This window comes from Pteropus medius, unplaced genomic scaffold (genome assembly GCF_902729225.1).
Source record: "Pteropus medius unplaced genomic scaffold, Ma_sr-lr_union100, whole genome shotgun sequence".
NCBI classification, from domain to species: Eukaryota; Metazoa; Chordata; class Mammalia; order Chiroptera; family Pteropodidae; genus Pteropus; species Pteropus medius.
Window position 1 is genome coordinate 10980683 of NW_024347788.1, and position 21506 is coordinate 11002188.

General features: G+C 47.9%; 1 protein-coding gene and 1 pseudogene across 28 annotated transcripts in view; both read right to left on the reverse strand.

The window, feature by feature from the left end:
• MCPH1 (microcephalin 1) overlaps positions 1 to 21506 on the reverse strand; it is a 195763-nt gene that overhangs the window by 118046 nt on the left and 56211 nt on the right. For 14 of the 28 annotated variants that reach the window (XM_039877289.1, XM_039877284.1, XM_039877264.1 and 11 more), the window contains exons 10-11: positions 19934 to 19971; positions 17767 to 17929 (exon numbers count right to left, since the gene is read on the reverse strand). The exons of 1 other annotated variant lie outside the window; for it this stretch is intronic. In XM_039877289.1, the coding sequence (XP_039733223.1) occupies positions 17767 to 17929; positions 19934 to 19971 (201 nt within the window). The remainder of the gene's footprint in view (positions 1 to 17766; positions 17930 to 19933; positions 19972 to 21506) is intronic. 13 more of the 28 variants (XM_039877268.1, XM_039877275.1, XM_039877283.1 and 10 more) reach the window with 1 other exon arrangement.
• LOC120614521 (uncharacterized) lies at positions 15805 to 15921 on the reverse strand (annotated as a pseudogene).

A 21506-nucleotide genomic window follows, 5' to 3' on the forward strand; every position in this document is an offset into this window, starting at 1 on the left:
GGATGAAAGTAGGTTCTTTTTTTTCTTTCTTGGCTAGAGAAGAGGCTGCTTTGGAAAGACGTGCTAGGAAACCGGGTTGGTTGGATCGCCACGGTAAGGTGTAAGAGATGCCGTTTCTGCTCCTGTATGCTCAGGACTTTGTTTCTAACATTAGCACACGGCAAAGACACCGCTGGGCAAGGATGGAAGACAAGCCAGAAGGGACAGGAGAAAGCGGCGCGGGGCGCGAGACCGTGCGATGGGATGCAGTACAAGCAGGAAAAGCAGTCTCCGCTGGAGGGGGAGAAAGTACGGGCTGGGGTCTCAGAGGCCCCGTGCGGTCCTCAGATCTGTGTGTACATGAGCACTTTGTCATGGAAGTCTGCTGTCCGATTTTTACTCTCTAACCAACATTATGGAAAAAAAAAAAAAGACGCAATAAGTTCAGCGAAAGAAGGTATTAGAAAATTGGTAACTACAATGAAATCATGTTTCTCCCTGGTTCTTCATAGGTGTTTAAAAACACTGAAATAACGCAATGTTTACCTTATTTTTATCAGTCAACCTATATGATCACTTACAGAAACACACGAGCAATATGTGTGGCTCGCTACAAATTCATATGATTAACCCAGGAAGTAAAATGTAAGATGTTTCAAAATCAGGCTCCTTTTAGACATGAGGCAACGTGGAAAAACAGCATAGTGAGCAACACAACGTGCCAGAGAGTCCAGGGAACCAGCCTTAAATATGCGTGTGGCATTTGAGCTCAAACATAATCCACATTGAAATGCCAACTGAATTTAAACAACCTCCGGGAGAAAATTTATGTTCTCTGAATTTGTCCCTTTCTAAATGTTATGAAAATAAAACCATAAGGCATCTACAGAATTTTGGTGAGTGAATTAATAAATTTCATTTACATGGATAACCTAGGAATGAATACGGCAGGGGTAGCAGAAAATATGTATTTGACTGTAAGGGAATCGAATCAGAAAAAAATTATGAACTTTTTGCTTTAATATTTTCATTAGCCAAACTTATCTTTGCCTTAGTAGAGTGCTCAAATTTGGGAAAATACACTCTGCAAAATAACAGTTAAGGCTGTAAGTGACCTTAAAAATAAATTAGCCCAACATATTTCCCACAATATACGTGATAGAACAAAAATAATTAAGAAGCTAAATTAAGCAAGGAGTGGCGCTGAATGAATACAGGGGGTCAAACCCCAAGTTCAACAGTCCTTAAAATGGCAAACCGGCCTAATGATCAGCTAGATGTCTGCATGGACAATAAATTCAACTGTTAGAGTCAGAGACAAGTCAGAGACAAGGCTCCAGTATAGACAGATCCATGTATTTGTAACATTCCTGACTATTTCGAAGGATTTCGAATAAAACACGCAAACATCTTATCCAATTGACATTAATCTAAATCAACTCAAGTCATGGAGCTGTGACCAAGAAATAATTCAGGCACCTGGACGAAATAACCGGTGACTGCAGTTCTATGGATAAGTAATATGATACAACATAACGTAAATGTTTCCACAAATGAATACATTTTTGACACTTTGAACTTGTCATTCATAAAATGTGAACCTTGATGCATTTAAGTAGGAACTATTTTCTACCTTATCATCAGATTAACGGCTGCTGATGGAACAACTCTGTCGCATAGGGCTGACTGCAGCCAAGTCCAGCCCAGGCACCATGCACGTGGCCTTCCGTTTAAGTCTAATCATTCTACTTGACGGTGTGAGGCAGGGCCGCGGCCGTGAACCACGCCAGAAAATGGTGCTGCTGTTAATGCAAGTCGAGAATAGCATCTTACACAAGGAAGAAAATGGCGTCGACCACGGTCGGGCACAGCTAACAGCACCTTCGCCATGTCCCGATACCCAACTAAAATGACAGAATTAAAAGCAACGGGAAGAGCCCGGAGTAGATAAAGCATGATGATATTTTGGAAGCTGCAAAGCAGATGGATAAACGAAACTAACTTAGAAGGGCGAAGAAAACTGGAACGTAAGTGTCTAGACAAGGAAGTCACCAGGAAGCGTCTGATCACCTCTGTGGGTTCCCAGAAAGAGAAGGGGCAGCACCAGATGTCTCTGAAAAGGCCCACCTGCCCTCCTCTGAAAAGATCAAAGTCAACGGGGCGATGGTGAGCAGAGAACACCTCGCCCCACGCCTCCCCCACCTCGCCTCTCGCCGCCGGGCACAGACGTCTCTCACAGGACATGGGCGTTCTTTTCTGGGGACAATGATCAGCCCAGGAAAAGAATGACACTCGGTCTGCCTTCAATCAGAAACTTCCATCCGCATCACATCTATGTGGCCCTGGGGAAATGTTTCAATCAGCTTTTCAGTGCCTCGTGATTTATACATGATTTTATACCCATTGCCTAAGTCTCTAGAATAAAAACACAGGCCAAACACACAGAAAGGGGGTTCCTGGGGTCCACTGACGGGAGTCCCAGGAAAACCCCTGCTCTACAGACCTAGCGAGAACCGGTCTCCAGGGCAGAACAAAGGAGTTCATGGGTGGTGTCGCCGAGAAAAACACACAGGATTGGGAGACTGATGTGCAGGCAGATTTGAGAGAATGACAGCGCTTTTAGAAATGCCAGCAGTAAATTAGTGATAGGTACATAGAAAACTAAGCAATCAAATAACTGTCAATTATTAGCTCAGGAAAAACAGGAAAAAATTACCAGAAAGGAAATAGAATCATAGAACACTGTATGGCTCAGCTCAAATAGTACTCACATAATCAGCTATGTGTGTGTGTCCACGGCACATATAAAATTTCAAGAAAATTCAAACAAATTGCAACCATGTTGGGTAGATAAGTGAGGGGAGGCGTAGGTAGTAGAGAAGGCTGTTTCGTCATGGACATACTTTCATCTTCCACAGAAGGAAGTCTACAGATAATGTCTGAAAGGGGAAAAAAATTAGCAGGACACGCTTTTTATTTAGAAATATGTAGGCAAAATATCAGGAGGCCATTTAAAGAGACTCAGGCTGGGAAATCACAGGGCAGGCAGTGCCATTTTTTAGTCTAAGTTTCATAAGTTATACTCGATTTTTTAAAAAACATTTTATTTTAGAAAATTTTAGACTCACAAAAGAGCTGACCAAACGGTACCAAGAGTCCTCAGGTACCCGTCACCTAGATCTTTCCGCTGCGTGAGTCCCCAGCGCTGCGATTGTTTCAAAAATGCTCCGCCAACTAGCACGGGCTTGTTGATCTCCACAACAGCGTGGGTGGCGCTGCGCTTGTGCCTGAAACTCGGCTGAATCCTCAGATCCAAAGGGGGAGAACAGACAGCTTAAAAAATATACTGTGTTTCCCAATCCATAAACATAGTATTTCTCTTTCATCTCGGTCTTCCTAGATTTCTTTCGCAGGAGTTTTGTAGTTTTTGGCAAACAGATCCTGCAAATGTTTTGTCAGATTTAAAATTAAAGATTTCAATTTCGGGGGAAGGAGGTGCTAATATACACACGGGATTTTTTAAAAATTAGAATTCTGGTTGCTCATCGCTAGTACGCAAAAATACAAGTGGATTTTGTACGTCGACCTTGTATCCTGCAATCTTGCTCAACGCCTCAGGGGAGCCCTTCTGTGGATCTGCCGCCGTGTTCTCTGCAGACGATGCTGTTTCCTGTAAACGGAGTGTCACGTCCTCCGTCCCCGCCGCGTGTGTGCAGGCGCTGTGTCCTTGCCTTGCTACGCCGGCTGCGACTTCCCGTAAACTCAGGCGAGGGACCGCGAGGGCAGCGCAGGTGCCTGGACTGCTCCGCCAGGCTGGTCGATCTGGTTTGTCACAATAACGGGACAGTACAAACCCGATGTGTTATCGTATATCGATTAATGCTTCTATGAAAAACACGTTTTTGTTTGTTGGTTTTTTGCTTAGTTTTGTGTTGTTTTTAAGTTAAGAAAGTATAGACTATTATCTAGTACTGGTGTTGGCTAGTGTTCATGGGGCTTTCATCAGACACTTCAATTTCCTATTCCCCAAAAATAACTAGAAAATGCCATTTTCCAAACCAGAACCAATCAAATTATCTTTTCCTAACTCTCATCTGAATTTAATATTTTTTAATTGCCTAAGGAATTTTCTTCGGCTGAGAAAAAATAAATTTATTCAGAGTATTTAAAAAGCAAAAACACAGAACAAGTTACCCTTAATTTTGAGTTCTCGAAAAAACTTTTTTAAGTGAGGAAAAACAACAGATTATTTCAATATATAAGAGATAAGAGGAGGTTGGGATTAAAGAAAAAACAACCTCTAAGAGGGATTTTAGGGGACCCTTGAGCCACTAATTCACCTCGTATGATGATGATTCACTATTGGTATGAAAATCACAACTTAATATGAAGCTGACTTAACTCATTTGAGAGCATTACTGATCGTGTTGAAAACATTTATTAACATCCCGTTTTTGATTGTAATTGTAATATTAAGTTTATTCCAAGTTTCTAAACAGCCAGCTGAATCAATCATTGTTTTTGGATCGGTCTTCAGAACATACCACCTACTATATATATAGTCGTTAAATTCAATAACAGCTGTGGTAATAAATCGTGAGAACAAAGCAGGTAAGGGGGGAAGGGGGGCTCCTTTGTGGGAAACCTCAACAATATTCTTAGCATATGAAAGAATTTATACTCTACAAAACGCCAGCTGACTGATGAACATCGAACCCGACAGAAGCATGTCCCACAGACTTAACCCATGGGAAACCAGTTCATGTCAGACAGCTCAGAAGTGTGACTTATACTCTAACCACTGAAAAGTGACTGGGCAGTCTCCATCTCTCTTGGCCCACCTACCCTTTCCTCCACCAACTGGAAAAAAATTGGTACTAAGAGTTTATGGAGGTGTGGAGACATATGTTCGGCATTTGCAAATCTTTTCCTTCCTCAAAAGAGTAACAATAGTGGTTACTATTTTTTCACTATTTTAAGCTAACAACAAAATTATAAAAATCACACTATACATATTTTTTCATCTGATTACATAGATTTCTTTGTCCCAGTTGTGAGGGTAATTGATTTTCTCGAACCACAAAACCTTAAGAGAATTTGCTACTTTGTACATCGTTTTGATTATTTCTAGAGGGAAAATGACATTTGTTTCTTCCACAAGTAGTCAGGTTAGCGTACTGGTTAGGAACACAGAACCCAGGCCACAGGGTTAAACCAACCCCCATCTCTTCACAGCCTCGTGATAAGAGTTAACCTGCTGTCATGCGAAACAGGACACAGCGTTATAAATCACTAAGGTCTACAGGAGGCTAATGAAATAGTTGTGGCAATGGAGCTATTTCTAGGTCAAACTTCGGGAGGAAAAACCAGAGCTATGGTGGGGTAATCTTTAACAACAAACATTAGGGTGTTTACGCCCTGAACACTCTGGAGCCAGCAAACAGAGGACGTCTCGTCTTCAGACAAGACCAACTTGAACTGGCGAAGTTTCAAGGCCATGATATGTGTTCCAAAATAAGCCATTCCTCTGTATTTTCAACACATCTCAGAACATCCAGAAATGCTTTCTATAATTCCATAATTTAAAAATACAAACCTATTCAGTAGATGTAATCCCAGCCTCAGAGAGGCCATTTTCCTTATATAATTTTTTTTTTTAATTGAGGTGAAATCCCCATAATGTACGACTCATCGTGACGTTACAGTGCGCAGCCCAGTGGCCTTTAGTACCCTCGCGATGCTGTGCGGCCACCGCCTTCCCGTTCCGGAGCTTTGTCATCACCCGAGGGACACGCCCTGTGCCCATACAGTAACCCCGGCTCGCTCTCCCCGCCACCTGTGCCCCGCCGACTCCCGACCGGCTTTCTTCTCTGCGGATTTGCCGGGTTCAGACATTTCACGCGAAAGGCATCACACACTATGCGGCTTTGGGTCTCGCTTCCTTCCCCGAGCGTAATGTTTTCAAGGTTCATTCAAGTTACGGTCTGAATAAGGTGACTGACAGGTGCCAAACAATGCTTGTTTCGTAATAATACCACCAATGAGCACTTATTGAGTGCTTACCGGGCACTTTATTTAGATAGGGAAACTGAGGCTTAGATAAGAGTGTGGTTGCCTTACTCATCATACGGCTGGTGAGGGGCAAGGTTAGCATTAAAGTTCACTCTCTTATCCATTAGTCTTTTAAAACGCACATTAAGTGGTGTGCCATCGTGGAATGAATAAACCAAAGTTTAAGGTAGTAAAAGATAAAACACTCTCTAGGCTATCTCTGGAAGCAGATGCCAGAAAAGAACATAGGCGGAAAAGCTGAATTCAAATTTTCAAGCACTGCCACTGTGTGCAATTTACTATAAAACTCAAGTAATATTCGAGAATTGAATAAATTCAGGCCTCGGTTTCCGCCGAGGGTCACCGTACAGACAGGCTGAGGGGGCACGTGCAAACCCCCGATGAGACAGCCCATAGCTCTGAACTTCCTAAGCGGTGAACGTGAACGTGGCCTGGCGCAGCCCCGCCCCAGCCCGAGTCGGGCCGCTGTCTCAGGCACCGTCCCGCCTAGTGCGTGGTCCTGGACCGGCTGCTTCCACGCCACCTGGGAGCTGGCAGCCAGTGAAGACGCTCGGGACACAGGGCCATGGAATCAGAATCTGCACTTTCCTAGATCTCTAGATGGGTTCATATGTTTTTAAGGCTTAAAAAGCACTTCTCAGCTGTTTCAAAAAAAAGTGGCACAAAAAAATCCAAACCTTAATACAACCTATTTAACCAAAACAGAGAAGATAAGCAATAAAGTACTAAAAATAGGTAGGTAAGAACTCTTTTCCCTTTTTAAGAGATACTGACAGACTAAACATCAGATAGCAAGAGGAAAAAGAAGCTGCGTGTTGATACGCGCTTGTATATTCTTACAAAAATGTTTAGCTATATCGTACATAGGCGTTTAAGTTGGATTTATGCGGCTTGGATTTTGCCCAATCTTCTCCAGCTTGCAAAAATAAAAATGGATTATTCTTGGATTTGAGAGCTTAACTGCTCGCTATGAGCCACTTTTTACATATTGCTAAGCAAAGACCAGGGCAATCCAGCACTTCACCATGCACTTGAATGTGAAGTCCAAACATCTTTATAAATAACGCGAGCTCGTATTTTTCTTATCAAAATGAAAACAAAGAAATAAATATAACACATTCCAATGTAACTAAAATAAATAACAGAAACATCACTTTGCTTTATAAAAACAAAGTGGAAATTATTATTGCCATCACAGACAATAATCCAAATATTATGGCTACTAAGAGCAATTACTGTATTTTTGTTCTTCTTTCCATGAATTTGAGTTACAAAGATTTTTTTTTTCTTAAATGAGCATCAAGTAATCTTATTTTCATGAATGTTAACAAGAAACACACGAACTTCATGAATACTTTTGTAATTTATAATGATGCACAGTATTTTTTATATGGCATCTTTAGCTCATCAGAGGCAAGAATTCTGAGATTTTAAAAATAAATCAGAAGTACGTCTAGCCATCCATCTACTCACTTTTTCTTTCAACAGGTAAGGGTTACTACATTCTATGCTCTACCCTGGGCATCGGGCCATGTAATGAGGATGGACGGGCCCAGCCTCTGCCCTCGAGGAGCCGGTCGTTACTATGGAACCTGCATCTGCCAGACGGATGCTGCCGCAACATCTGAGACATGCTTCGCTCTGTCCCAGTCCCTCGTGCCAACGAGGCTGCGTCTAAGCTTCGCTACCAGAAACGCTCTATACAGTCTAACGACTGAGACAGACGTGGAACATAGTGCGTGGAACATCGGAAATACTCAGAAGGAGACGGAAGAAGCCTGTCCACAGCATCAAGCGTTTGCGTCCTATTCTTCCTTGTTTTGCTGTTATTTAAAACAGAAAACAGAGTGACGTCAAGCCAGGTTCGGTGCAGATGTGCTTCTCTACTCACCGACGGACACTCTCCGAGGGCGTGTGACAGGGCCGAGAGTGGGCAGGAGGGATCTTGTGCAGGACAGGGATGCTTCATCCGCCTCGGCTCCACGAGTGTGCTGACGTGACAGGGCCCGAGCCCCCAAGACTGTGCCGCCCAGGAGCTGTCCACGCTGGAGAACTCTATCAGGCAGAAGAACCTCCTTTCGAAAGGACAAAAACCAGTTCGAAGCACTAGGAAACAGATGTTCACGTGGGCACCTCGGGCAGGCTGCGCTTCGGCTGTCAGAACTGCTTCTGGTGACGTGTTGCTCGCTTCCCACTAAAGGAAAGGCTGAAAGTTTTCTGCAGAGAATATTCTAGGGCAACGGGTCTTAGGAGAAATGCGTTGTGCGGATCGTACGTAAAAGGTATCAGGCAGCGAAATGCACAGTGTCGTCAATTACAGTTCTGAAAAAGGCACGACAGTTTCTGAAATCCCGCATTTACGTCGGCTCTCTTCAAAAACGGGACAATCGCAAAAGCCTGACTCGCGGGGGCTACTTCGCAGGCACTAACGATGCTCGCTCCCTGTCCGACCGATGTAACTCAGGAGCAGAGGCCAGGAAGCCAGGCGAGTGGTGGGCAATGTCCTCGACATCACTGGTAAGTATCTAAATGATGCAGGGCCGAAGACGATTTTCAAAAAGTTCCAGAGAATCAAATCGTGTTGGATTTTCTGATGAAAACCTAAACTCGAGATGGTCTGTGCTATTATTTAAAGTGAGAACTGCTTAACTGACACGTCAGAAACACAAGTGAAAACTTAGGAACACAACTTGAAGTTGCAAAGGTTAGATAATGAAGGTGAAACTTTGGGTTAAGCTAAGTTCTTTTTCTAAAAATGAGCTTTGAATCTGTGACACGATTTGACATAATGTACTCTGCAGTCCTGGCGTCCCCAATCATAAGGTGAGGAAGTGTGATTTGAGGTTTTACGGAATTACTGCGCGAGTTAAAGAACAGCGTGAGAAACGGTGTCCCCTAAAGGCCATACTTTCGAAAAACAATGGGCAATGACAAGTCCCAAACAAACCTGAACCACCTGATTTGCTGATTTCGGCCTCAGCCATTCAAACTGTTTGCCGAACCTGCAATTTTCATTCTAATACACGTGACTTTAATCTAGTGTCACTTTTCCTGGCAAGCCAATGGATTCGAGTGCCTCCCAAGGCCACTCACAACTCACCGTAATAAAACCAAACTGTCCTCCAGCTGGCCGTGTTACGAGGCCTGAATCATACTGCACATCGCCCATCGAGCGCCCAAGACTGGAGCCTCGGGCCCAGGCAGAGTGAGGTCTAGAAATGGGTCCACACACGCGCTGCTGTCCTCCTCGATCCTTCTCGTCGCTGAACTTGCCGTCCCCCAGTCTGACAGTGCCCACCCAGGCAGACCCGACGGCCACGTCTCTGCCTTCGCACTCGCCAGCGGCAGCCTCCAGCGAGCCCGACACGCTGCCCTTCCTCGTCCCTCCTGTGACTCAGCATCGCCTCCCCTGGCGTTCCACCTCTCACCGCCCGAGCCTTCCTGGTTCCCCGCTTGCTCCAGCTTCCGGCTGACTCCAGTGCGAGCACAGCCCAGGGCTTCCTCCTAAACCCGCTTCTTTCTCTCGTCACTGTGCACTCACTCCCGAGGCGCCCAGCATTAAACGCCATCCATGCGCTCACGTTCCCGGATGAGCATCCGCAGCGCTAATCTGCCCCAAAGACACACACACACACACGTGTGCACACTTAACGTGATACATGGCATCTCTACCTGAGTGTCTGATAGGGATCGCACACTCAGTGGACAGATCAGAAGTTGTGACTGTACCCCGAACCTGAAAACGGCTGCCCCCAACATTCCCCACCTCAGCAAATGGCACCGCCATCTACCTCGGTTGTCCGGGTGAGAAGCCGGGGAGGTGCTCCCCGGTCTTCCTCTTCCACGCGCGGCCTCGGCCGCAGGGCCTGTGCCAGGCGAATCAGGCAGATTCCGTCCAGCCCCTCACGGAATTAGAGGACAGTTTTTAATGCAGAGATGTGAATGGCAACAGTGATGCACCCGCATTCATGACAGTCAATGCCATGTTCCAGGGCAACTCACAGCCCCGCGCTCTGAAAACAACGTCCACTGCCACTGGCCCCTCCCAGATGGCACACGCCTTTCTCAAAGCTCTCATGGGGGGGCGACACCGAAGCCCTGGATTTTCCAGGCGGATCACGGTTCCCTATCTGTCCTCAACCACAGACTACGGAGCTGGGGAAGCAGCACAGCCGGGGGACGTGCCAGGAGGAGCTGAAAACCACCGAGGAGGGGCGAGGGTCCAAACAACCGCCTCTCCCCGTGGTCCCACGAGCTCAGGCATTTCCCACGAACTGCCTCAAGTGAGCAGAGAAGACAGCCACAGGCTGTGTGCCGGGCCACACGGAGGCCATTATTTTAATACTGAAAACTGATACGTCGAGTGCTCGCTGAGCTGACCGTTCGCCGTCAAGGACATGGGATGACGCCTTTATCGAGACACGTTCAAGTCGGGTGAGCCGTCTTCCTAGCGTCTCGTCACCAGACACAAACAGGGTCCTTCTCCATCGCAAAAAATGTCCTGCCAAAAGCGTCCAAGGAGACGGTGGGTGTGAAAGTGCTTTTTAGACTGTAAGTACTTTCTCAAGGTATAATCTGTGGCCGAGTACAAAGAACTTTGGAACCGAGCCAATGGAGGTTCAAAGGCCCGAGCTGGAGCCCGTGGTCGGCTTGGCACCGTCTGTGGCCAGCACACGCGGCAGCCGGAGGGAGCGTGAGAGAACAGCTCAAAGTCCCCGGTGACGATGGCACAGCGAGGACGTTCTGCCTATAGATTCTTCACAGAATGTGTTCACAAGTTCATCTTCCAACTGAAAGTTGAAAAAAAAAAAAAAAAAAAAAAGAAATAAAGGTTTTCAAAGACGATTCCTTCCGAATAGGCTTGAGAAGGCTGTTCTCCAGGTACCAGTGTGAGGCACCAGTGAAAACCCAAGTCTTCGGTCTGGTCCTGTCACTTGTCATTTTAGGAGAGTGACTTGCATTCTTCAGTGGAAAATGACAGACGGTCTGCATGAGCCACGCGTTCCATTCTCGTTTGGACGTTTGATTCTATGCTCACGCCCAGTAAAATCAGACCTGCTGCTTGCTGAATTCACTGCGAGAAAGTCAAAACTCAATCACATCACTTCAAGAAAATTGACCCATTATGAAACCATTTTTTGATTTATCAAACACTTGATTATGAAGTGTTTTCTTATTTTTTTAGCAGTTAACCATCCTGAAATTTGGCTGTAGGACTCATCTAGCTTCTAAACTCTACATTTGCACTTAACGACTGATTTAACTTTCAAACTCTGTATCGAGCTTTAATCATGAGCTGTTCAGAGTCAACATTTCTGACCTGAATTCAGGCTGGATTGCTCCATGCTCCTACGCCATGTCTTCCGACGGGGGACAGAGCTCTCTGCAATGGGAGCCAGAAGGGAGCAGACAGGTCACGTCACCACCTTCCACCACACACGCGGTGGTGCCAAGGCGAGGCAGAACTGTAGGCTCGTCAGGGGAGACGCAGGAAACACCCAGGAAGTGAGAGCTAGCAGACACCAGTGTGCAAAGACTTCAAATAGCACGATGCCTGAGCACAGCATAACGAAAAAGCTGTAGCCTGAAGCGACGGTTTGGTCAAATCAGATTTTTTTTTTTTTGCTCGATGCGTTACTTCCTGTCTCCCATGACAGGAAACGGGGCAAATCCTGACTCAGTTTTCTTTCTCTGTGTCTGCCAGACCATTCGGCCACAGGCAGGAAAAACACAAGTCATTCCCTCTGCTGAACACAGCAGAGCTAACGGTGGAAGTCGGAACTGCCGAAAACACGTAGAAACTGCCAACATACTTTTGCAAAACAAACAAGAAAAGATTAAGTAAAAATTGAATCTGAATTATGTTATAAAATCACCATAATTTTTTTTGCTATGGCTAACTGGGCCACATACAACCATCTAATTTTGAAGAACTCTGCTTTACAAGAAATTTCCAGAGAATACCACACAAACCCTGAAAATAAAAACATTCTCAGCAATGTTTTTCTTGGAGGCAAGTTTATACTGCTAGCCAAAAAGAACATTTTAAGAATCCCCCAAACTGCATTGGGGACGAGGAAGAAGGAAGAGGAAGGACCACAGAGAGTCACTGCTTTTGCACAAGGACAACATGATCCTTAAGGTACGTCGCACGGATGCTCGAATCCTGACCCCAAAAGAAACTGCAACCTGTGACATTCACCGCCGAAGTCAGAAAGTGGTGAATATTAAATTTTGAGCTGTAGAAATTATGCGAGGTGGCTTCATCAATAGCAGTGGCTATGCACCCTCTCTCAAAAAAGTGTATCATGTTTGTCTGATCAAACTTCTTTAGAAAATGAGAAAGAGGCCAGAAAGAAGCAGCAATTATCTTATTAAAGAATGAGATAAACAGGGGAAGAGATTCAGTTTATTTCTACATTTTTTTTTTTTTTTTTGCCTTAAGAGGGCAAGTCAGCAATAACCTATTAAGGTCAATAAACATGCTACGCTACGCTAGCTACAGGGACACTTGGCGGTTACCCCATTGTAAGTGCACGAAAGGACATTCTACTTCAAGGCCCTGGACACCTGTCTCTCCCCACCTCCCAGGGCTGGTCCTTTCCGCGAAGAGAGTTTAGGCGCCGCTGGGCAGGCAAGGCCTGCGGCACCGCTGCCCCTGGAACCCGAGGGGTCCCTTGCAGGAACAGTACTCCGACGGTTTGGGGCACGTTAAAATGGACGAGAATGCGTCCGAGGGGGCATCACAGAGGAGGCAGTTCGAAGGGCACTGAAGGACCACTGGGGAGGAGTGCCCTCCCGGGGACCCCGCTGGGCCAACGCAGGCGCCCGGCCCGCTGCGCAGGCCCCTCTAAGAGCTCGTCCGGACTCCACCCACTCGCGCTGCCAGGACGACTGGACGGGGCCACGGCAAGGTCATCGCTGGTCCCGAGCAAAAGGATCATTTTTTCACTTTAAGGTCGAGGCACTCCTTGTGTCTATAAAACAATGGCGACGACAGACAGCGAGTGATGTTTAGCTCGTCGGGGGAGGGGAGCGCGTCCTGTCTGCTGTACAGTGAGCATTTGTTAAGCTCCCGCTTTTCCCAGTTGTGGTTCTGAGCGCAGGGCGCGCTCGACTCCCCGCTTCCACAGAAGCCTGAGGAGGAGGACCTGTCGCTGACCACCTGCCGGGGAGGACACTGCGGCTGGGTGAGATGGAGCACCTTGCCTAAGGCTGCCAGGTGGCAAGTCCCCTGCGCCCCGGCAGTTCAGTGGACTCTGTTCCAATCTGACGTGAGGAAGTACAAACCAGTAGCTACAAAACGGTGCAGGGATGGGGAGCACAGCGGAAGGAAACAGCGACACCTTAACACCAGACTGAGCAAGTTACATATGCGTCCCGCCACTCTGCTGCACACCCGAGACTAGCTGAATGTCAACTGTAACTGAAAAGTTTTTCAAAAGGGGCTTCGAGCCTTGAAGGAAAACCGAATCACATGGAATCCCTATACTGGTACATGAAACGTGCCACCGAATGCCTCCTGCGCCGTCACGCCAGCCTTGAACCTGGGTAGGCTTCGGGCCTCGGCACCGTGCTCCACCCTGTGCGGCCTCCCCGCCCCGGGGGTCACACTAGCTCCCTGCCACTCATCGCGAACGGACACGGACAGCTTCGGAGGGCTGGAGACCCACGGCAACCTATTTTATGCTCTTAATGAGCATTTCTCCTGTAATTTTTTCTCCACGCCCTCTGTTTATCGACTGCCTCCCTTCCTGTTTGCGACCAGCAAAGCCCATTGTGAAGCCCAGAAGTCCTCAGTGGGGTGCGGGTCGTCCTGGTGGCTGTGAGGCGCGTCTGTCCCAGCGTCTGGCGGCTGCAGAGCCCTCCTGCTCCCTGGCTGTAGACGCGTCCCTCCCAGCACCGCCTCTTCACGCGCCGGCTTCCCTCCGTGCCATTCGAAGCTTTTGGAAAGCTTTCCTCAAAGATTCGAGCTGATTAAAAGGCATCAGCCTGGGACTCACAGAGCTGTGTTCTACGGGCGGGGCTTACGGAATCAATGCATCTGTATTTTGGGAGGGGTGGAATCACGGCCCCCCCACCCCAAAGCTGTCCACAGCCAGAATCTGTGACTATGTCACCCTCCGTGGCGAAAGGGACCTCGAAATGGGGCGACATCTTGGATTCCCCAGGTGAGACCAGTGAGGCCACGAGGCTCCTACTAAGTGAAAAATGCAGGCAGAAAGTCTGCGATGTGACAGCAGAGGCAGAGGTCAGAGTGAGGTGACTGCGGGAAAGGGGGCCCCAAGCCCAGGAATGCAGGGGCCTCTCAGCTGGGAACGGACTCTCTCCTGGAGCTGCCAGAAGGAACACCCGGACTTGAGCCCAGGAAAAACCATCTCAGACTTCTGACTTCTGGAACCACAGAATAAATCTGTGTCGTTTTCAAGCCACTAAACTTCTAGTACTTTGTTATACCAGCCACAAGAAGCCAGTACAGCACTCTGGACCCTTTAGAAAAGAAATTATCCAAGGCGATGTCACCTTGACCAGGTTGGGTGACTATTTGGCAAGGGTCCAGCGGTGACCCTTGCTGTGGCATGTGCCGTTGTGGCTTCCCGTTGAGCAGTACGTCACCACGTGCGTGAACCAGCTGTTTGTCCAATCACCCACCGAGGGACATGTGTTGTCCCAAGGTGCAGGTGGCTGTTAGCAAAGCTGCTGCCAGCACTTGTGTCCAGGTTTCTGGGTGAGCATAAATAAGCCTTCGTTTCTCCACGGCAAATGCCCAGGCGTGGGGCTGCTGCGTGAGCGGCTAAGTGCGCGTCTGACTTCACGTGAAACCTCCGAACTGCTCTGCACAGCGGCCGTGCCGTTGCCCGGCACCCCCAGCAGCGCAGGCGTGTACCGGCACTGGGCGCCTTCCCAGAGGGCTCGGAGTCCGAAATCCATTTCATAATTTAGCCACTTATTAGGTCTGTGGGGCATCTCACTCACTGTGCTTTTAAACTGTACTTCTCTGATGATGCTAAGTGTCTTGTAAGTGCCTGTTTGCCATCTATATATCATAGAAAAAGAATTCAAAAATGCTTTTTGGTTGATTGTTGCTTGGGTTTGCTTTCTTATTTTTGAATCTTGAGAGTTCTTTATTTATTCTGGGTGTAAGTCCTTTGTCATGTGAGATTTGTAAATATTTTCTCCTGGTCTCTAACATTCTTCACAGAGTAAAAAATTTTTATTTTGATGAAATCTAAGTTATTAATTTTTTCTTTTAGACATCATGGTTTTGGTGTGGTCCCTAAGAACTCTTTGCCTAAACCAAGGTCATGAAGATTTTTCTCTTCTAAGAGTTTAATCATTTTCCGCTTTAGTCAAGGATCCATGTGGAATTTTTGGATACTGCATGAGGAATGGGTCCGGGGTTTTTTTGTTTTTTGCATACAGATGTCCAATTTCTCCGGTACCATTCATTGAAAAGACTGACCTTTCCCCACTGAATTCCTCTGCACCTTCGCGAAGACCAGCGGGCTCTGCTCGTGTGGCTGTTTCTGGACCCCCATTCTGTTACCTCCGAACTTCGCCACACCACACTGACGTGACGTGACAAAGGTGCCTGCGAGCCAGGTAGTGTTCACACTCTGATTTTGTCCATCTCCTTCAAAACTGTTTATCTATCTATCTATCTATCTATCTATCTATTTATTTTAGACGAAGCAACCCTTGGTTGATCCCACAGACTGCAAGAACCTTGACGGCTTACAATCTTTTTTTTAACGTCTACAGCACCTGGTCTTCCGAGGTGGTCTCCCATCCAAGTACTGACCAGGCCCGACCCTGCTTAGCTTCCGAGATCAGACGGGATCGGGCTTGTTCACGGTGGCGATCATCCACGTGCTCGCTTCGGCAGCACAGATATGAAAACAGAATCAGCTCATCTATGCCTCGGAATGATTCTCCTGAGACTTTGATTGGGAATGCGCTAAATCTATAGATCGTTTGGCAAGGATTGACATTTTAACTACATGGAGTCTTCCAATCCATGAACAAATGTATCTCTCCATTTATTGGATTTTTTTAAAATAAGTGCTTTACAGTTTTCAGCAAACACATCCTGAGCATCTTACATTAGTTTTATACTTAAATGTGTCAATGTACTGTATCCTGACATTTTGCTGAACTTGGTTATTAGTTCTAAGACCTTTTTGGAGATTTCTTGAAATCGTCTCATACACAATCATGTTGTCTACAGATAGAGAGAGTTTCATTTCTTCCTGACGTAAATGTCTTTTATTTCCTCTTCCTGCCTTATCGCATTTATACTTCACCCACTCACATATGTGACTGAGTGACCCAGGTTCTCTCTTCCAGGCAGGAAGATCGCAGTGGGGACTCTGAGCACTGGACATTCATTGAACAGCACGCTTTCCTCCCCACCTTCTCTCACTGGTTAATAGACTGGTGAATCCCTCAAAGGGCACCGCAAGCTGAATCTGCATCGGGCTCTGTTTCTGCTTATGATCAGTGGGCGACGCTGGCAGCAGACTGAGCAGAGACGCGGAGGCATCAGAAGCAGCAGGAAATGCTGGCTCCCACGTCTGACCCCTCAGGCTGGCTCAAGAAGTCCCAGAACAACAGGGTGGGTACAGAGCCGAGCACAAATACATGTCTCCATAAAAAAGAACTTTTTCCCCCCTCTGGAACATGAGGAAAGGAAGAGCTGACTGATGAACATACGTTGTGAATTAGAGAGACAGACAACAGGGTATTCGTTCAGCGAAGCTGGCGTTATAAATGCTATTTCATGCAAGTAAATGAGGATCGGCACTAATATATAGTTAGGGAAGGTAATCCCCAATTGCCACCAGTGCGAAGAGAACTTTTGGGGGAACTTCTGCCTTTTCCACTTCGTGACTTTAAGCACTAATAATGCCTTGCACCTCTTGTACCAGAGGGCTGCAGGGTTAAACCGTGACACGAGAAAAAGCCTGCGGCCATCCCTAAAATTACATGTGCAGTTTGTTTGCATATTATGTTTCTACTGGTTTAAATTAACACAGTGTTAATCTAATTCCTCTTTGGGGGGAGAGGGAGGAGGGGAGACAGTCAGCAGATGCAAAATAGTCACACGAGTAACAGTGCACCGCAGCGGAGCCAGCGAGGTTTAGGGGCAGAGTACGAATAGAAAGAGTAACAAACAATCTCGATTTCATGAATAATGAAAACAATGATTATCAAAAATAAACTACCTCTAGTGCACAGAAATAAGGGCACGTAACGTCATACATAGAAAGACGTGCGTAAGATAAAACATATCCAAATGGGGTTAAGTGAACATGTTTCATCCTAAGCAAATCCATCTGGAAAAACAACCAGAGTCCTTCTGGCTTTTGACCCATCACTGACGCAGGTCGCGTTGTTTCTCGGGGGAACACAGGAGAGAGTGGTCTGACCGTGAGGACACGCGTTTTGCGTCCTCCTTCCCAGTCCACGCCGCGCCGGTGCTGCCGGCAGTGGAGGGGTCTTCGCCCTCCTGCTGGTGGCCCTCACCGCACTCCAGGTCCCGGGTCCCGGGTCCCGTGTCCCGCGGGGCCAGCAGCGCCTGAAGGTGATGAGCAAAGGCGAAGCCCCGCGAGAGGGCGGCGCCCGCCCTGGACGGTGGGACCTGCACCCCCATCCCCCCACCCTGCCAGACGCCCTCAGACCCCCTCGGACCCAGCCCGCGGACGCAGGGCTCACCCACTCGAAGGCCAGGACCCAGCAGCCGCGCGCCAGGCCCAGCAGCACGTTCAGCGTGCGCCGCGGGCCTCCGGCCAGCACGTGTGTGGTGGTGTCGCACACTTCGGGGGCGAAGGAGAAGCCTTTCAGTTTGTCCACGACCTGGACGACGATGATCTGCTTTCTAGAAAATGGGAGAAAAAGCAAAATCAACATTCGCCGTATATGAACATCAAGATGATTACATTAAAAAACAAAACAACTAGAAAGCTCAAATTTCCCACTGATTCGGCTGTGGCGTTCACGTCTTAATTTCTTTACAATCCATAACATGAAATGTAAGGAAATTAGGAAAAATCCCAGATCTCAACTCCAACCATCTAATTTGATGGCTGTAAATGGCCTTGCCGCGTCCCCCTCAGGGGCAGGGGACGCCGCCAGCAGCGGACACCAGCACCGGACACCAGGCCCGATGCCAGACGTGACGCCACCTTGGCCCTTCCTAGGCAGCGCCACCTGCTTCGCAGACCTCAGAACCACCTCGTGCTCGGTCAGGACCAGGCCCCTCGAATACCACGTCCGCTGAGTGTCCGGCACGCTGCCTTCCCACTGACTCGTCAGGTCAACTCTTAGGGCAGATGCGACAAAGGCTCACTCTCGCAGAGCTCGTCGCTGTCTACCTTCTGGCCTGTCATTTCGTCATGGCCGCAGGTGTCTTTAAAGTGTCTGTGTGCACACACAGAGACACGTTCTCCTCACCCACCGTCCTGACCAAGCAGCTCCCCGTTCTCCCCGCTTCCTTTCGCGGTCGTCTGCCCAACGCCTTCCGTTCTGAGGCATCGCTTCTCCCCTCTCTCCCCACAAACTGGGAAACCCCCAGTGAAATACAAGGATGCGGCAGCTAAGCCACACTGCCAGACGCAGGGAGCGAAGGAATGATCCCTCCCCTCCCCCAAAGCTACGTTACGGAGGGAAAGTGGCTCTGCTTCCCCGCACCGGCGCAGGCTGCCTCTGAGCGCCCCCTTCCACGTGACGGCCTTTCTTAGATTTGTCTCCCGTGACCCCAGGTGTGTCAGTCGCAAGACCTGTGTCTTCATCTGTACAATGCAAGAGGTGAACTATGTCACGGCTTTGAATTCTTGGCGACCCCCAGGGGAGAGGAGATAAATGCGTCGAGACCAGGTCCCGTCCGCACTTCACCAGAGCAACTGTGCTCGCTGGAGTTGTGGAAAATAATTAAATTTGGGGGCGAGGGGAAGCGAAGAAAACAAGGGCGAAAAGAAGTGAAAACCTCTAAGGCAGACGCCCGCCAGAAGCCTTCATTTCCAGCTACCTGTGACCTTCCCCGTTCCAAGTGTGACAGCTGCCAGCTGTTGGTGGAACATGCTAATAAATAACGAGTGTCTTTTCAAGACACGGCTAATCAATATGGCATTGGAACAGGTCATGTATGGGTTTCATGATTTCGAATCCACTTGTTTACGACAAAGACATTTTTTGGTGAAACGTCCCAATGTTTTGATGAATATCTTAAAACTTTTGAGTGATACAAAGAAACACATTTTCCCCTCTAAATAGGAATTCAAAACTCTGTGACAAAGAATATGGTGCTGTATTTTGCCTGGACGTGCTTTCCCGTGTGAAAGGTCTAAGGCCGGTGAGCTGTGGGCGCGTCCCCATGTTGGATGGGGCGAGCTGGGGGCGCGTCCCCATGGTGGATGGGGCGAGCTGGGGGCGCGTCCCCGTGGTGGACGGGGCGAGCTGGGGGCGCGTCCCCGTGGTGGATGGGGCGAGCTGGGGGCGCGTCCCCGTGTCAGACGGCTGGCTGCTGCCACGCGGCCGCGGGAAGCTCCCAGCCCAGCACTGCTTCTGAGCCCGGCAGGGGAAATGTGGCAGGCGGTGACACGCCCTCTGTGGACCATTCACGGTGTGGGGGCCCTAGGCGCACGGGGACCCTGGGTCCCCAAGGCAAGAGGACAAGCAAAACCTCTCAATGCTGCTGAGCTCAAAAAGTCTCTGTGGCAAAGTGGTCGCGGCCTTTTAACCACCTTTTTTACTTCTAAGTCAGAGTCTTATCATGTAGAGAACGGGGCTGCGGTGCAGATCTATGAATGGCCTAAAAGCACAGCATTATGACAGGGAAGACAGGCAAACTTTCATCAGAGCTATCAAAACCATGAATACTTACTCAGATGGCATGCTTGTCATGACTAATGTCCTCGTTGGCTAGAGATTTCAAAAGAGAAGGAACAAAAAACAGTCAAAAATATTTTTAAAAAACATTTTTTTCCCCATAGAAATAAACTTTATTACGTTTTTTGAAAAGTTATAACACTTAAAAATAAACATTTAAGCATATATCAAAGAAAAAATACTTCGTATTCCTGGAAAACACCAGCCCAAGAGATAGAAACTCAGATAATATCCCAAAACCCATCTAGACTAATCTGGGACACGGGGTAGTGGAGAGGAGAGATGTCCCTCCAGCCCATTCGCCCAGTTAGCTGCTGGCCCTGGGGCGCTACCCTGCTGGTGGCCTCCCGAGGAAGGACAGGGCAGGGGGAACGTGCTTTCACGGGCTCAAGCAGATGTCCCCGAGGCTGCCGGGTGTGGTGTCCTTGCTCCGGACGGACCTACAGGACCTGCCTGCCGTGTGGAGCGGTCACACAGAGCAGCCGGATCACGGGGCTGCTTATGTACACGTTGGCATCTGCTATTATTCGGAATCATAGTTTTTTTTTTAAATATAAGTTTTTAAATATTTTTTATTTACATAACAAGAGCACGCTTACAGCAAAAAAATAAATAAAGGCTTTGGAAATATATCATGAAGCAAATACATTCCCCTATGATTCCACCAGCCAGAAATGACTATTGTTTACTAATTTGGTATATATCACGCCAAATTTTCTTTCTCTAGGAGTGTCTATACATAATTTAAAAAAAAAACAATAAAAACAAAAATGGACTCACATGACTCATACATTTTTGTGACTCATATGATAAACTTCAAATGCAACCGACTGTGCAGTATAACCATGAACTGACCACTGCACACTTATGCGTGTCTTGAATGGTCCATGTGGATAAATGGGGAGGAGGAAGGAGAGGCACTCAGAGGACCCCAGGTGGACACACCTGTGGAACTGAAGGGGTCTGGGCGCTACGTGGGCATTTCTGGGGGCGGCAGAGAGAGGAGAATGAGAGAGAATGAGTCAGTCAATTCAAGGAAGAACTCAGAGAAGTGGCAGATGGGTAACACACGATGACCACGCGCCTTGTAGTCACCCCTCCAGAAGAGTCTGCTGTCAGCTCTTAACTGCTGCAGGCACCCAGAGAGACAGCTGCGGCACAGCCCACTGCGTCGAGTCTGGGGTCAAGGCCTTTCCGTGGGAACCTCTAATCATCGAGAAGGACTCTGGCTGACCCCTAACCCTGATCTTCAGCGGCATGCTTGAATGGTCACTAGGCAGGCCCAGCGATGGGACCAGCTCCAAATGAAATCCAAGCAGGGGCATCCCATGGTATTCACTTTCTCCCATGGAACCGTCCACAAGCAGTAGGGTTCCCTCTGTGGGAAGTACCTGAACTCTGGGACCACGGATGAAGGGAAACTGGAAGGGCAACGTCCTTGACTTCTACTTAACCTCTACAGCACTTAGCTCCACCCCTATGGCTCCACCCTTAAACCTAGACTCACTCCCTCTGTGAGTTCTCGCGCAGCCTCGTCCTGGCTTATACACCGGCCACAGGCAACAATC